The following is a 15,000-nucleotide window of genomic DNA, read 5'->3' as shown; positions in this document are numbered from 1 at the left end:
GGACAGAGAAGTGGCAGATGGGATACAGTGTCAGGAAGTGTGTGGTCTTGCAGACACTTCCAGGTGACCTAATTCTGCTCCGATGTCTCATAGTCTTGTATTTCTTTTATCTATATGCCAGCCTAAGAGTCAATCTTCTATTGTAGTATAATTCTATTGTATTTCTTTATTTTCCTGTAAATATCTGCAAGAAAATGAATCTGAAGGTACTATATCAAGTCAAGTCAAGTTTATTAACTATATACATGTCAAACGAGACAACGTTTCTCTGGACCAGGGCGTAAAGCACATAACACACACTAACTTAAGAAAATAAGGATGAAAATAAGATGGATCACACATAAACAACAAACTAAAGTCCATAAACTAAATATCGTAAGGTACAGAACAGATTAATCAGTGATATTTTTGAATGGGGAACACACAGGAGATTCTGTGAGCCTGATAGAGATACCCGCATGGTGTGTTGCCTCCCAGGTGCCAGGGTACGGGATGTCTCGGATGGGGCCCAGAATATTCTGAAGGGAGAGGGCGAGCAGCCAGTTGTCTTGGTACATGTTGGTACCGATGACATAGATAGGAAAAGGGAGGAGGTCCTGAAGAGAGATTTCTGGGAGTTAGGAAGGAAGCTGAGAAGCAGGACCTCCAGGGTAGTAATCTCGGGATTGCTACCTGTGCCACGTGCTAGCGAGGGCAAGAATAGTAGGATCAGGCAGATGAATGCGTGGCTGAGAGACTGGTGTAGGGGGCAGGGCTTCAGGATCTTAGATCATTGGGATCTCTTCTGGGGGAAGTATGACCTGTTCCAAAAGGACGGGTTACACCTGAACCCGAAGGGGACCAATATCCTGGCGGGAAAGTTTAATAGAGCTGTTAGGGAGGGTTTAAACTAATTTGGCAAGGGGATGGGAACTGGAATGATAGAGCGAAGGAGGGGGAAAACAAATAAATCTAAGATAGTGAACAGTAAAAATGTCAGGAAGTACAGGCAGGTGATGGGGCAAATTTGCAGCTATTGGGATGAGTTGCAGTGCAATCAAAGCAAAAAGTACTAAATACTGGTCTTAAGGTGTTGTACTTAAATGCACGCAGCATAAGGAATAAGGTGGATGATCTTGTCATACAGCTACAGATTGGCAGGTATGATATTGTGGCCATCACTGAGACCTGGCTAAAGGATGCATATCTCTGGGAGCTGAACGTCCAAGGATACACGGTGTATCAGAAGGATAGGAAGGTAGGCAGAGGGGGAGGCATGTCTTTATTGTTAAGAAATTATATTAAATCATTAGAAAGAGGTGATATAGGATCGGAAGGTGCAGAATCTTTATGGGTTGAGCTAAGGAATAGCAGGGGTAAAAGGACCCTGATGGCAGTTATTTACAGGCCTCCAAACAGCTGCAGGGATGTGGACTACAAATTACAACAGGAAATAGAAAAGGCTTGTCAGAAGGGCAGTGTTATGATAATTGTGGGGGATTTTAACATGCGAGTGGATTGGGAAAACAGGTCGGCACTGGATCTCAAGAGAGAGAATTTGTAGAATGTCTGCGAGATGGCTTTTCAGAACGGCTTGTTGTTGAGCCCACTAGGGGATCGGCTGTACTGGATTGGGTATTGTGTAATGAACCGGAGGTGATTAGAGAGATTGAGGTGAAGGAACCCTTAGGAGGCAATGATCATATCACTATGAAATTTGAGAAAGAGAAGCCGAAATCTGATGTGTCGGTATTTCAGTGGAGTAAAGGAAATTACAGTGGCATGAGAGAGGAACTGGCCAAAGTTGACTGGAAAGGGACACTAGCGGGAAGGACGGCAGAGCAGCAGTGGCTGGGGTTTATGCGAGAAGTGAGGAAGGTGCAAGACAGATATATTAAAAAAAAAAGAAATTTTCAAATGGGAAAAGGAGGCAACCGTGGCGGACAAGAGAAGTCAAAGCCAAAGTTAAAGCAAAGGAGAGGGCAAACAAGGAAGCAAAAATTACTGGGAAGACAGAGGATTGGGAAGTTTTTAAAAGCTTACAAAAGGAAACTAAGAAGATCATTAAGAGGGAAAAGAAAAACTATGAAAAGAAGCTCGCAAATAATATCAAAGAGGATACTAAAAGCTTTTTCAGGTATATAAAGAGTAAAAGACAGGTGAGAGTGGATATAGGACCGATAGAAAATGATGCTGGAGAAATTGTAACGGGAGATAAGGAGATGGCAGAGGAACTGAACGAGTATTTTGCATCAGTCTTCACTGAGGAAGACATCAGCAGTATACCGGACACTCAAGGGTGGCAAGGAAGAGAAGTATGCGCAGTCACAATTACGACAGAGAAAGTACTCAGGAAGCTGAATAGTCTAAGGGTAGATAAATCTCCTGGACCAGATGGAATGCACCCTCGTGTTCTGAAGGAAGTAGCTGTGGAGATTGCGGAGGCATTAGCAATGATCTTTCAAAAGTCGATAGATTCTGCCATGGTTCCGGAGGTCTGGAAGATTGCAAATGTCACTCCGCTATTTAAAAAGGGGGCAAGGAAGCAAAAAGGAAATTATAGACCAGCTAGCTTGACATCGGTGGTTGGGAAGTTGTTGGAGTCGATTGTCAAGGATGAGGTTACAGAGTACCTGGAGGCATATGACAAGATAGGCAGAACTCAGCATGGTTTCCGTAAAGGAAAATCCTGCCTGACAAACCTATTGCAATTTTTTGAGGAAATTACAAGCAGGCTAGACAAGGGAGATGCAGTGGATGTTGTATATTTGGATTTTCAGAAGGCCTTTGACAAGGTGCCACACATGAGGCTACTTTACAAGATAAGAGCTCATGGAATTACAGAAAAGTTACATATGTGGATAGAGCATTGGCTGATGGGCAGGAAACAGAGAGTAGGAATAAAGGGATCCTATTCTGGTTGGCTGCCGGTTACCAGTGGTGTTCCACAGGGGTCTGTGTTAGGGCACTTCTTTTTACGTTGCACTTCAACAATTTGGATAATGGAACAGATGGCTTTGTGGCTAAGTTTGCTGATGATACAAAGATAGGTGGAGGGGCCGGTAGTGCTGAGGAAACAGAGAGTCTGCAGAGAGATTTGGATAGATTGGGAGAATAGGCAAAGAAGTGGCAAATGAAATACAATGTTGGAAAGTGTATGGTTATGCACTTTGGCAGAAGAAATAAATGGGCAGACTATTATTTAAATGGGGAGAGAATTCAAAGTTCTGAGATGCAATGGGACTTGGGAGTCCTCGTGCAGGATACCCTTAAGGTTAACCTCCAGGCTGAGTCGGTGGTAAAGAAGGTGAATGCAATGTTGGCATTCATTTCTAGAGGAATAGAGTATAGGAGCAGGGATGTGATGTTGAGGCTCTATAAGGCACTGGTGAGACCTCACTTGGAGTACTGTGGGCAGTTTTGGGCTCCTTATTTAAGAAGGGATGTGCTGATGTTGGAGAGGGTTCAGAGAAGATTCAATAGAATGATTCCGGGAATGAGAGGAATGAGGGGGGACCTCATAGAAACATTTCGAATGTTGAAAGACATGGACAGAGTGGATGTGGCAAAGTTGTTTCCTGTGGTAGGGGGGTCCAGTACGAGAGGGCATGATTTAAGGATTGAAGGGCGCCCTTTCAGAACAGAGATGCGAAGAAATTTTTTTAGCCAGAGGGTGGTGAATCTGTGGAATTTGTTGCCATGGGCAGCAGTGGAGGCCAAGTCATTGGGTGTATTTAAGGCAGAGATTGATAGGTATCTGAGTAGCCAGGGCATCAAATGTTATGGTGAGAAGGCGGGGGAGTGGGACTGAATGGGAGAATGGATCAGCTCATGATAAAATGGTGGAGCAGACTCAATGGGCCGAATGGCCAACTTCTGCTCCTTTGTCTTATGGTCTTATGTGATGTGGCTGAAAGTTCAGAAGCCTGATAGCCTGAGGGAAGAAACTGTTTCCCATCCTGACTGTTCCTGTCTTTACGCATCCGAGTCTCCTGCCTGATGGTAGAAAGTCAAAGATGATGCTGGATGGATGGGTGGGATCCTTGAGAATACTAAGGGCCCTGTGTACGCCGCGCTCCTGATAAATGTCCCCGATGGATGGTAGGGAGATCCTGATGATCCTCTCGGCCATTCTCACAGTCTTTTGTAAGGACTTCCGGTCCGTTGCTCCCATACCAAACGGAGATGCAACTTCTCAATGGTGCTCCTGTAAAATTAAGTTTAAGATGTGGGGGGAATGGAGGAGGGGGAGGGAGTCTCGCTTGCATCAATTTCCTTAAGAAGTGGAGATGTTGCTGTGCCTTCTTGTTCGGGGAGGGGATGATAATAATATATCCACATAGACTCTAAAACTTATGTTCTCAAAATTATTTATTTATCTCTCTCTCTCTCTGCTGGAGCTGGTCAAGCCTGAGGTACGGGCATGGCCGAGCACATTCATCTCTCAATTGCTAGGAACTTTCAGACTATTCTGGTAGTGTTTAGTATTGTGGCTTTCTAAAGATTCACATAGATATTGCTGTGTTGGCCTGATTGCTTAATTCTACTGCGTAGTGATTTTGGGGTGATACCAGTTGTAGATATTATTATTAGGACAATGTATACCCTGTTCACGTTCCATAGTCTTTCAATTTCCTCTTTTGATTCAGCATATTTCTAGTGTTTTTCACGTACTGGTTTCTGTAATTTATGTGTGTTTGGAATGGCTGTACCTGTTAAATAAGTTGTTCTTGCTTGTTTATCCTGTATTATTATATCCGGATGGTTATTATGCATCATCCGATCTGTAATAACAGATTAGTCATAATATAATTTATGGGACTCTGACTTCAAAACTAGATCAGGCTTGTACTTATAGTAATGTGTGGTTCCTCTTGGGCTGGCTGGTGGTGTAGTGGCATCAGCACTGGACTCCGAGGTAGATGGTCCTGAGTTCAGACCCAGCCGGGTCCCAACCTGGGCAGCAGCAGAATCTGTGCAGAAGAAAGGCCTGGCAATTTCTGTATCTTGCGACGAAAACCCTGTGGACCCTATGGGCCATGAGGTCACGAAGAGTCACTGAACAAGACATAATTTCTTTTGTCAGTTTGCATTTTAAAGCAAGTTTTTGGTGAACAATGTTTGCCACTTGATTGTAAGTAATCAGATTGAGTTAAACTGCTACAGGATCCTGTAATCTGTTGGATTGTTTCTGGTTTCTCTTGGCATTTTCTACATTTGTCATCTTGAATTTGTTGGTCTTTTATTATGTATTTTTGAAAATTTCTTGTGTTAACCACCTTGCTCCTGTATTGCTAGAAGGAACTCTCCTGTTTCTGGGCAGAGGTCTCCAACTCTGAGCCAGGCGTTTGGTGCTTCACTGTCAACACCTAGTCTGCTTAGATCATGGGAGTGTTATTATTGTATTAATTGTTTCTTTTGCAATTTGTCTTCTTTTGTACGATGATTGTTTGTCTTTGTGTATAGTTTTTCATTGTTTCTTTTTACTTCATTGTTCTGTTGTGAATGCATGCAAGGAAATGCATATCAGGGTTGTATGTGGTGCCATGCACTCAATAGCCAATTTATTAGGCACACTCCCACCATCCAGGACATGCTCTCTTCTCACTGCTGCCTATGGGAAGAAGGTGCAGGAGCCTCAGGTCCCGCACCACCAGGTTCAGGAACAGTTATTACCCCTCAACCATCAGGAAGGAGGTACAGGAGCCTCAGGTCCCACACCACCAGGTTCAGGAACAGTTATTACCCCTCAACCATCAGGAAGGAGGTACAGGAGCCTCAGGACCCACACCACCAGGTTCAGGAACAGTTATTACCCCTCAGCCATCAGGAAGGAGGTACAGGAGCCTCAGGACCCACACCACCAGGTTCAGGAACAGTTATTACCCCTCAACCATCAGGAAGGAGGTACAGGAGCCTCAGGTCCCACACCACCAGGTTCAGGAACAGTTATTACCCCTCAACCATCAGTAAGGAGCTACAGGAACCTCAGGACCCACACCACCAGGTTCAGGAACAGTTATTACCCATCAACCATCAGGAAGGAGCTACAGGAGCCTCAGGTCCCACACCACCAGGTTCAGGAACAGTTATTACCCCTCAACCATCAGGAAGGAGGTACAGGAGCCTCAGGACCCACACCACCAGTTTCAGGAACAGTTATTACCCCTCAACCATCAGGAAGGAGGTACAGGAGCCTCAGGTCCCACACCATCAGGTTCAGGAACAATTATTACCCTTCAACCCTTAGGCTCTTTAACCAGATGAGATAACATCACTCAACTTCACTCACCCCATCACTGAAATGTTCCCACAATCTATGGATTCACTTTCAAGGACTCTTCATCTCATGTTCTCAATATTTATTGCTTATTTATTTTTCCTTATTATTTCATTCTTGTTGTATTTGTACACTGGTTGTAAGTACCTTTGGTGCGGTCCTTCATGGAATCTGTTATGGTATTGGAGTTTTTGAATATGCCTGCAAGAAAATTAATCTCCGGGCTGTATACGGTGCCATATATGTTGTGTTATGTGCTGTGTGGTAGGGACATGTGCGATCATAGTCTTCGACCATGACGCTCTTGGCAAACTTTTTACTAACAGAAGTGTCTTGCCATCATCTCCTTCTCGTTCTTTACAAGGCGGGCGCCTCTCACATCTCCTTTGAAATTAACCCCTCTCACCTTAAATCAGTGATTCCCAGCGGAGGCGGTTACGTGTCCTAAGGGGTCTTCAGGGGAAATGGAATTCGTCGGGGGTGATCAAGATTCTTGTGGGGGGAGAGGGAGGGGCAGTAAGTGGCATCCTAACTTGCGGCACAAGACCTGACCAACTGCATTTCCAAAACTAAGTAGGACGAACTGAGGAAGAACCACAGCTCTGCAGGCAGCGAGCACTCGTCGTCGCAACGTGTGCGAAACTCGGCGATCTCGTCCGACCTTGCCAACCAAACAGACGTTATTGGGGATGCATAAATTAGCAGCCAGGGTGGCCACTCGCTCCCCTTGACACGGTACGAGTTCATGCAGTTTAACAGTTGGGACTTCAAGCACACCCTCTCCACTTCCTCTGCAGCCCTACGGGACACAGGTCACACAACGATAGAGTACTGGCCGGAACCAAACAGTGAAATAGAGCCAATCAGTGAACCTGCAGACCCCGAGGATTCCTCTTGACGTGCTCAAAGCGTCCTCGGCTTCATACGTGCGGTCCAGAGCCTTGTTTGGGGACTGTGAGACCTTGCGTGGTTGGTCAATCGCGCTAAGTGGAACAGTATAAAGTTAGCTTGCCAAAAACCAGCTCCATCCCGACTAACGCTCAGTCGGGGTACTGGGACTTGATGTTTCAATCCCTATGGTAAGTCGGCACTCTCGATTGGAGCGGTGACAAGGAGGGAGGGTAAGTACATCATCGGGGTCATCAGGTCAGATTCCAATCTGAATCCTTGTCAACGTAATCTTCACTGTTGTGATCATCTTCATCTTCGTCCTTTGCGTGACACCGCCTGTGTCAACTCGCTGCCGTCGTCAACATCCGACGGGCATTCCTGGTTTGTGTTAACGTCCTGTTTTGATTTAGCCTCGTTAACGGTAGATCAATACGTACTGTGCGATTCTGTGAGTCTGGCGGCGGTGAAGTCTTCAATTCTAATCCTGCGTCACACCCTGGAGTATGGTTTTAAACCGTTCTTGATCGTGGTCTCATTGCTTCTTATAACATTCCCAAAACGACAGCAAAGTGTGGAAAATCTCATACAACGGGTGAAAGATTAATAATCTCTGCTGCTTCCAAAGTGCTCACCACTGTTCTCAAAATGGATACCAGTATTTGAAAATCAATTCCTCTCAGTAATAACTCTATAGCTCGTCGTATTGACGAAACGAGTGAAGACATTCAGCATCAACTATGCACAGAGCTACAAAAAATAGGATCTGGGATACAACTGGATGAGTCAGCTGTGCGAGACAATAAGGTATCGCTGATAGCATATGGAGGGTTTATACTCTATACTTTATTGTCGCCAATCAATTGATACTAGAACGTACAATCATCACAGCGATATTTGATTCTGCGCATCCCGCTCCCTGCAGTACAAATCGATAGTAAATATTAAAATTTAAATTGTAAATCATAAATAGAAAATAGAAAAATGGGAAGTAAGGTAGTGCAAAAAAACCGAGAGGCAGGTCCGGATATTTGGAGGGTACGGCCCAGATCCGGGTCAGGATCCGCTCAGCAGTCTTATCACAGTTGGAAAGAAGCTGTTCCCAAATCTGGCCGTACGAGTCTTCAAGCTCCTGAGCCTTCTCCCGGAGGGAAGAGGGACGAAAAGTGTGTTGGCTGGGTGGGTCGTGTCCTTGATTATCCTGGCAGCACTGCTCCGACAGCGTGCGGTGTAAACAGAGTCCAAGGATGGAAGATTGGTTTGTGTGATGTGCTGCGCCGTGTTCACGATCTTCTGCAGCTTCTTCCGGTCTTGGACAGGACAACTTCCATACCAGGTTGTGATGCACTTCAGTAGAATGCTTTCTACGGTGCATCTATAAAAATTAGTGAGGGTTTTAGGGGTTATCAAAATGGAAAAGTTTATGAAGAGATTCTCTTTTGTAAAAAGTTAAAAACAGGTATCAACAGAGAATCAATCTACGACAAGTTCAAAATGTATACTATGGATAAATGTATTCCGATTAGGAACATGATTTCTTGTACAACGGATGGAGCACCATATATGCTGGTTTAGTGGCATTTATGGAAACAAAAAAGAATTCCCAAGTCTGTTTGCAATTCATCGTCAACATCCCGCAGCCAAAAACACGAGCCAGCAATGCTTTCTAAGCATGACTCTTCTAATATCTGCTATCAATAAGATTAAAGCTCATCATTTAAATAGCAGCCTATTTCGCCAGTTATGCCAAGATAACTTTGAAGTGTTTGAAAGCTTGCTTCTTCATACTGAAGTGCGTTGGCCGTCAAAAGGCTACTGCTTAAAACGTTCCTTTGATCTTTTTGACACTGTGGTTGAATTTTTGCTCTAAGTCAACAAGAGCTTGGGAAAGGAGATTGAACTTCTACGCGGGGATGTGGCATACCCAGCCGATCTGTATAACGAAGTGAACATTCTAAATATGAAACTGCAGGGTGAGGATTTCAATTTCATCCAGGCAAAAAAGTGCAGAGACAACTTTTATTGGAAAATTGGAAATATATAAGCAAAACATTGGGAGAAGAATGTTCTCACAGTTTCCCTGCATAGAAAACATGGCACTCTCTTTCACAGACGGTGATTTCCAAGAGTGCTGCTTATACATGTAATCACTGACGAATGATATTCTGAATCGATTCAAGGATTTGAACGATCTGCAATTCCGGATTGGGCAATTAACCAACACACACAAAAACTGCTGGTGAACGCAGCAGGCCAGGCAGCATCTGTGTTCACCAGCAATTTTTATGTGTGTTGCTAGAAATTCCAGCATCTGCAGATTTCCTCGTTTTTGGGTAATTAACCTATTTCTTTGCAAGGTGGAAGAACAGGAAGAGAGTTTGCAAGAAGAAGTTATTGAAATTCAGAATGATGAAGAAGCAAAAATATCACCTTTTGTGCTTTGTGGCCACAATGTCATATGAAGTTCCCTCGTCTTTGGAGAAGAGCCAAACTGCTCTTCGTTGCATTTCCATCCTCCTACCCTGTTGGAAGAGGCTTCAGTGCAGTGAACCGCAGACTCACGAAAAACAGCAACCGCTTGGACATTGTTACACGTGGGGATTTAAGGCTTTTGCTGTCACAACCTGAACCAGATATTTCAACTCTTGCTAAAAACCTTCAAGCTCAAGGGATCACATTGACGTCCAAGCTGCTGTACAGCGCACAGGTACCATGCAAGCTACAGTTAAAGACAATAAAATTTTAAAGCAGAAACATTTTTCTCATGGTAGCATATGGTAGACATGTTTTTACACTATGGGGGCACCGGAGAGTCCACTGTGCCTAAGAGAGGCGTTGGCAAGTATGAAGGTGCTGTAGAGGGGCGTTAGGCTAAAAGAGGTTGGGGAACACTAATCTAGGTTACATGTTCTGAGGAAGAGATACTGTCTGTCTACTCTATCTATGCCTCCCCCAGTTCCCTGGGCCGTGTAAGTCTAGGGAATAGACACTCCGGTCCCGCCAAACCTGAGAGATTGGGACAGCCCTCCCACCCCTAACACTCTGGTTCGTGAGGCTGTTGTGTAAATTACAGCTCAGTGCCAAGAAACAACAGACAGCACGCTGCATACGATTAAAAGAATTATATTTATGAATCTGAACTCAAAGGGTAGTAAAGAAAAGAAAGAAGAAAAAAGTAGACAAAAAGGGCCCATTGTAATTATAAACAGTCAAATGTGCGCAAGTTGGAGCTCAGCTCTTCCAAAAGTCACACATGTTCGCCGATCCTCAGAAGACCCCGGAGACCCCGGCATCTGGCTCCATCAAGTCACAGTCCCCCCACCCCCACCGGGTCAAATCCTATGACCGGTTCTCTCCAGCGTCCTCTCTCTCCATCTCCCTCCGAACAAAGGACCCTAGCTCACTCCGGTGTCAGGCACACAACACGAAAACTCCGCTTGCCTGATTGGGTCAAAGGTTTCAATGTCAGAAAAATGTGTACCATACACATCCCCGAAATTCTTCTTTTCTTCGCAACCATCCTCGAAAACAGAGGAGTTCCCCCAAAGAGTGAATGGCAGTTAAATGTTAGAACCCCAAAGTCCTCCCCCGTCCAACCCAGCTCCCTTCCCTCCTGTGCGTCAGCGGCAGTGAGCAACAATCACCCCTACAGCCCCCCTCCCACTGGCAAAGAAAGCATTGGCACCCCCCCCCCCCACCGAGCACTCAAGCGTGCAGCAAAGCATCAGCAAAGACACGGACTTGCAGTACCCCAAAGACTACCCGTTCACCCGGTATTCGACATACCACAGGCTCCCTCTCCTCCCCTAATAAGGGAGAAAGAAGATGGCTCACTTTTCAAAGCACCCGGTATCCCTAACCATAACCCAGGCCCCGCTTCTACAGAAAGACCATTACGTTAGCAGTGAAGCCTTTCCCGGGGGCGGGGAGGGGAGAGAGGGGGTTACACCCCTATCAGATCTCCCCTCAGCCTCCGGCGCTCCAGAGGAAAACAACCCGAGCTTGTCCGACTGCTCTTGTCTTTCCCCCGCAGATCCCGGAGCTGCAAAAGAGCACAGTCCGTATTCGGGAACCGGATCGTGTCAGAGAAATCATCTCCTCCCTCCGCGAAGGGGGTACTGCCAAGTTACAGGTTGGTTTGCAGCGGTGGCCGGTTCACGGAGGATCACGGTGGGGGGTGGGGGAAATTCGCACAAAGAATCCAGACTGTCCCATTGGGAAAGGAGTTGGAGAAATGCGTCGATTCTGTTCATATATGTATGTGTGTGTGTGTGTGTGTGTGTGTGTGTGTGTGTATGTGTATACAGGCATCCGTTAGTCTCATGAGACCATGGATTTGCTCTTGGAAGGTTTCCAGGGCGCAGGCCTGGGCAAGGTTGTATGGAAGACCGGCAGTTGTCCATGCTGCAAGTCTCCCCTCTCCACGACACCGATGTTGTCCAAGGGAAGGGCACTAGGACCCATACAGCTTGGCACCGGTGTCGTCGCAGAGCAATGTGTGGTTAAGTGCCTTGCTCAAGGACACAACACGCTGCCTCAGCCGAGGCTCGAACTAGCGACCTTCAGATCACTAGACCGACGACTTCACCACTTGGCCTCGCACCAACACATAATCGAGATAATTAAAGCATACTATTTATCTGGATTATAAATTAACCTGGAGAGGGATGGGCTCCACCAGGTTTCAGATGCCCAAGACACGCTGCATGATGAGCACACCATAACGCTGGTACAAAGCTTGTCATGACGGCGCCCCGACCACTCCACCAGGAGTTAAGAGCGGCAGAAGAAGAAGAAGAATTATTTAGAGATAAAGCTCAGAACCAGACCGCTCTGACCCATCAAGACCGCGCTGGACGATTACAACCATGTAACCAATTAACCGACTAGACCATGAATCATAATAGCAGAATTTGTCCATTCGGCCCATCGAGAATCTTCAAGGATTCTTAATGGCGTCCATCATTTGGGAACCCCCTCCCCCATCACCCAGGGCGTGCCCTCTTCCCATTGCTACCATCAGGGAGGAGGTACAGGAGCCTGAAGACACACACTCAGTGATTCAGGAACAGTTTCTTCCCCTCTGCCATCAGGAAGGAGGTACAGGAGCCTGAAGACACACACTCAACGATTCAGGAACAGCTTCTTCCCTTCTGCCATCAGGGAGGAGGTACAGGAGCCTGAAGACACACACTCAGCGATTCAGGAACAGCTTCTTCCCCTCTGCCATCAGGGAGGAGGTACAGGAGCCTGAAGACACACACTCAATGATTCAGGAACAGCTTCTTCCCCTCTGCCATCAGGGAGGAGGTACAGGAGCCTGAAGACACACACTCAGCGATTCAGGAACAGCTCCTTCCCCTCTGCCATCAGATTTCTGAATGGACACTGAACCCGTGAACACCACCTCACTGCTTGTTTATTTCTATTTTTGCACTACTTGTTTAATTTAACCGTCTAAATATATGTATATACAGTCCTGTGCAAAAGTCTTAGGCACAAGTCTTAGGGAGCCTGAGAGTTTTGCACACACAGTACCGTATTTGTCAACGGGGAGCGGAGAGTGAGGTTGTGAATCCGGCGGGGGAAAAGGGTGCTGGGAGTGGCGAGGAGTGGGGGCTGGGCAGGAAGAGGGGGATCGTGGCTGGGAAAAGGGGAAGGGAGAGGGGAGGGTGCGGGAAGCACCAGGGAGACATTCTGTAATGATCAATAAACCAATTATTCGGGATAAAATGACCTTGCCTGGTGTCTCAGGGCTGGGTGTGTCTGTACCCCACCCCCCGCCCCTGACGCTCCTTCTCTGTCACCTGTCCCACCCCGGTGCAAAACTCTTCGGCACCCTAGCTTTATATATATATATATATATATATATATATATATATATATATATATATATATATATATATATATATATACACACACACACACACACACACACACACATATATATATATACACATACATACACACACACATACACACACATGAATTGAATGGAATGGAATGATCTTTATTGTCATTATACATAGCTACAATGAAACTCTGTTTGGCTTCCTCTCAGGCAATTAAATAAAGCGGTAGATAAAAACAAGACAGTAATAGAAAAACAGTATTAAACAGATAAGTAGCAGAAAATAAATTGCAGCACCACCAGAATAGCACAGTAATGCACAAAGTACTTGAGACCTCGTGTGTGCGTGTGTGTGCTCACAGTTTCAGTCATTGTTCTGTGAGAGTGGTGTGATGGAGGCCACAGCTCTGGGATGGAAGCCGTTCCTCAGTCTATTTGTTCTGGCTTTTAGTGCCCTGAACCCTTTGCTGGACGGTGGTGGGTCAAACAGGGAGTGGCCGGGGTGTGCGGTGTCTCTGGCTATGCAGTATATATATAATACAGTATATATATATATCTCCATCTCGAGCCGTCTCGACTCTGTCTTGTCACTGGATCCAGATGGGAATTGGGAAGAGAGGGTGAGGCTAACGCTGCGCAACTCTCCCTCACTTAAATCCAATTTACGCGCTAGTCTCGACACAATCAATGGTGTCGAGGTCTTCACCGACGACGACGATGGACGAACAATATTTGTCCAAGAGTTTCGCGCAGCTCTGTACAAACTCCTTATAGGCAGAAACCCAGGTCTCTGGCAAGGTAGAAGTCACCCCACCCCCGACCCCAAGCTCTGGATGGCCTAGGAAGATAGAGTCCTTAGTTACTCCAGCGGGTGTGGGGTGGGGAGGAAGCCATCCGCTTAGTCTGGGTCACTCTTTAATTAGCCCCACACCAGGTCTGCAGTAGGGGCCAGTCCCTGATTATCCCAGCGGTGGGTTGTGATGACAACGCAGGGCGCCGGGGTCGTGCGGCGGTTACCGCGGCCCTGTTACAGCACTACATCTGCGGGCACGGGTTTTTCGAGCCCCATTCCGGCGCCACGGTCCCTTGAGGAGCTCGTACGTTCTTTCTGTGTGTGTGTGGGTGTGTGTGTGTGTGTGTGTGTGTGTGTGGTGTGTGTGTGTGTGTCTGTGTGTGTGGTGTGTGTGTGTGTGTGTGTCTGTGTGTGTGTGTGTGTGTGTGTGTGTGTGTGTGTGTGTGTGTGTGTGTGTGTGTATGTTTCCTCCGGGTGTTCCGGTTTCCTCCTACAGTCCAAAGACCAGCCGGTTAGGTAAGTTAACCCGTCACTGTGAGAGCAATGAAGACCCTGCCACCACCGGGGTCTCGTCAGTGGGACAGCGAGCTGTTTACTGTTCACCTCTGCATGCATCTTGAATTATATTTTAATAACTTAGGTGTGATAATATTTTGGTTTATGCGCTGTGTGTGTGTGTGTGATGTACGTTGTGTAGGTCCGACGGACGTTTGGTTGTCTACATGTACAGTCAGATGACAGTAAGCTTGAACAACACAGTCGCTATAGCTCACTAGTAAGGCATCCGTTAGTCTTGCGAGACCGTGGATCTGCGCCTGGAATGTCCTCACTCTCCAGGGCGCAGGCCTGGGCAAGGTTGTACGGAAGACCGGCAGTTGCCCATGCTGCAAGTCTCCCCTCTCCACGCCACCGATGTTGTCCAAGGGAAGGGCATTAGGACCCATACAGCTTGGCACCGGTGTCGTCGCAGAGCAATGTGTGGTTAAGTGCCTTGCTCAAAGGACACAACACGCTGCCTCGGCTGGGGCTCGAACTCACGACCTTCAGGTCGCTAGTCCAATGCCTTAACCACTCGGCCACATGCCCACACACCACACACATTAAGTAATATTACCACAGATAAAGTAACAAATAATAAGGCACAAGTACGACACCGGTTAAAAAGTAAACAGTGTGACGCCACTGGCGCTTCGAACGGGATGAGATCAG

General features: G+C 46.5%; 1 protein-coding gene across 2 annotated transcripts in view; it reads left to right on the top strand.

Moving 5' to 3' along the window:
• Positions 1-15,000, top strand: part of LOC140191688 (cytosolic 5'-nucleotidase 3-like) — an 88,288-nt gene that overhangs the window by 12,882 nt on the left and 60,406 nt on the right. For both annotated transcript variants that reach the window (XM_072249331.1, XM_072249332.1), the window contains one exon: positions 11,181-11,279. In XM_072249331.1, the coding sequence (XP_072105432.1) occupies positions 11,181-11,279 (99 nt within the window). The remainder of the gene's footprint in view (positions 1-11,180; positions 11,280-15,000) is intronic.

This window comes from Mobula birostris, chromosome X (assembly GCF_030028105.1).
Source record: "Mobula birostris isolate sMobBir1 chromosome X, sMobBir1.hap1, whole genome shotgun sequence".
NCBI lineage: Eukaryota > Metazoa > Chordata > Chondrichthyes > Myliobatiformes > Myliobatidae > Mobula > Mobula birostris.
This window is presented reverse-complemented; position numbering and strand designations above follow the sequence as displayed.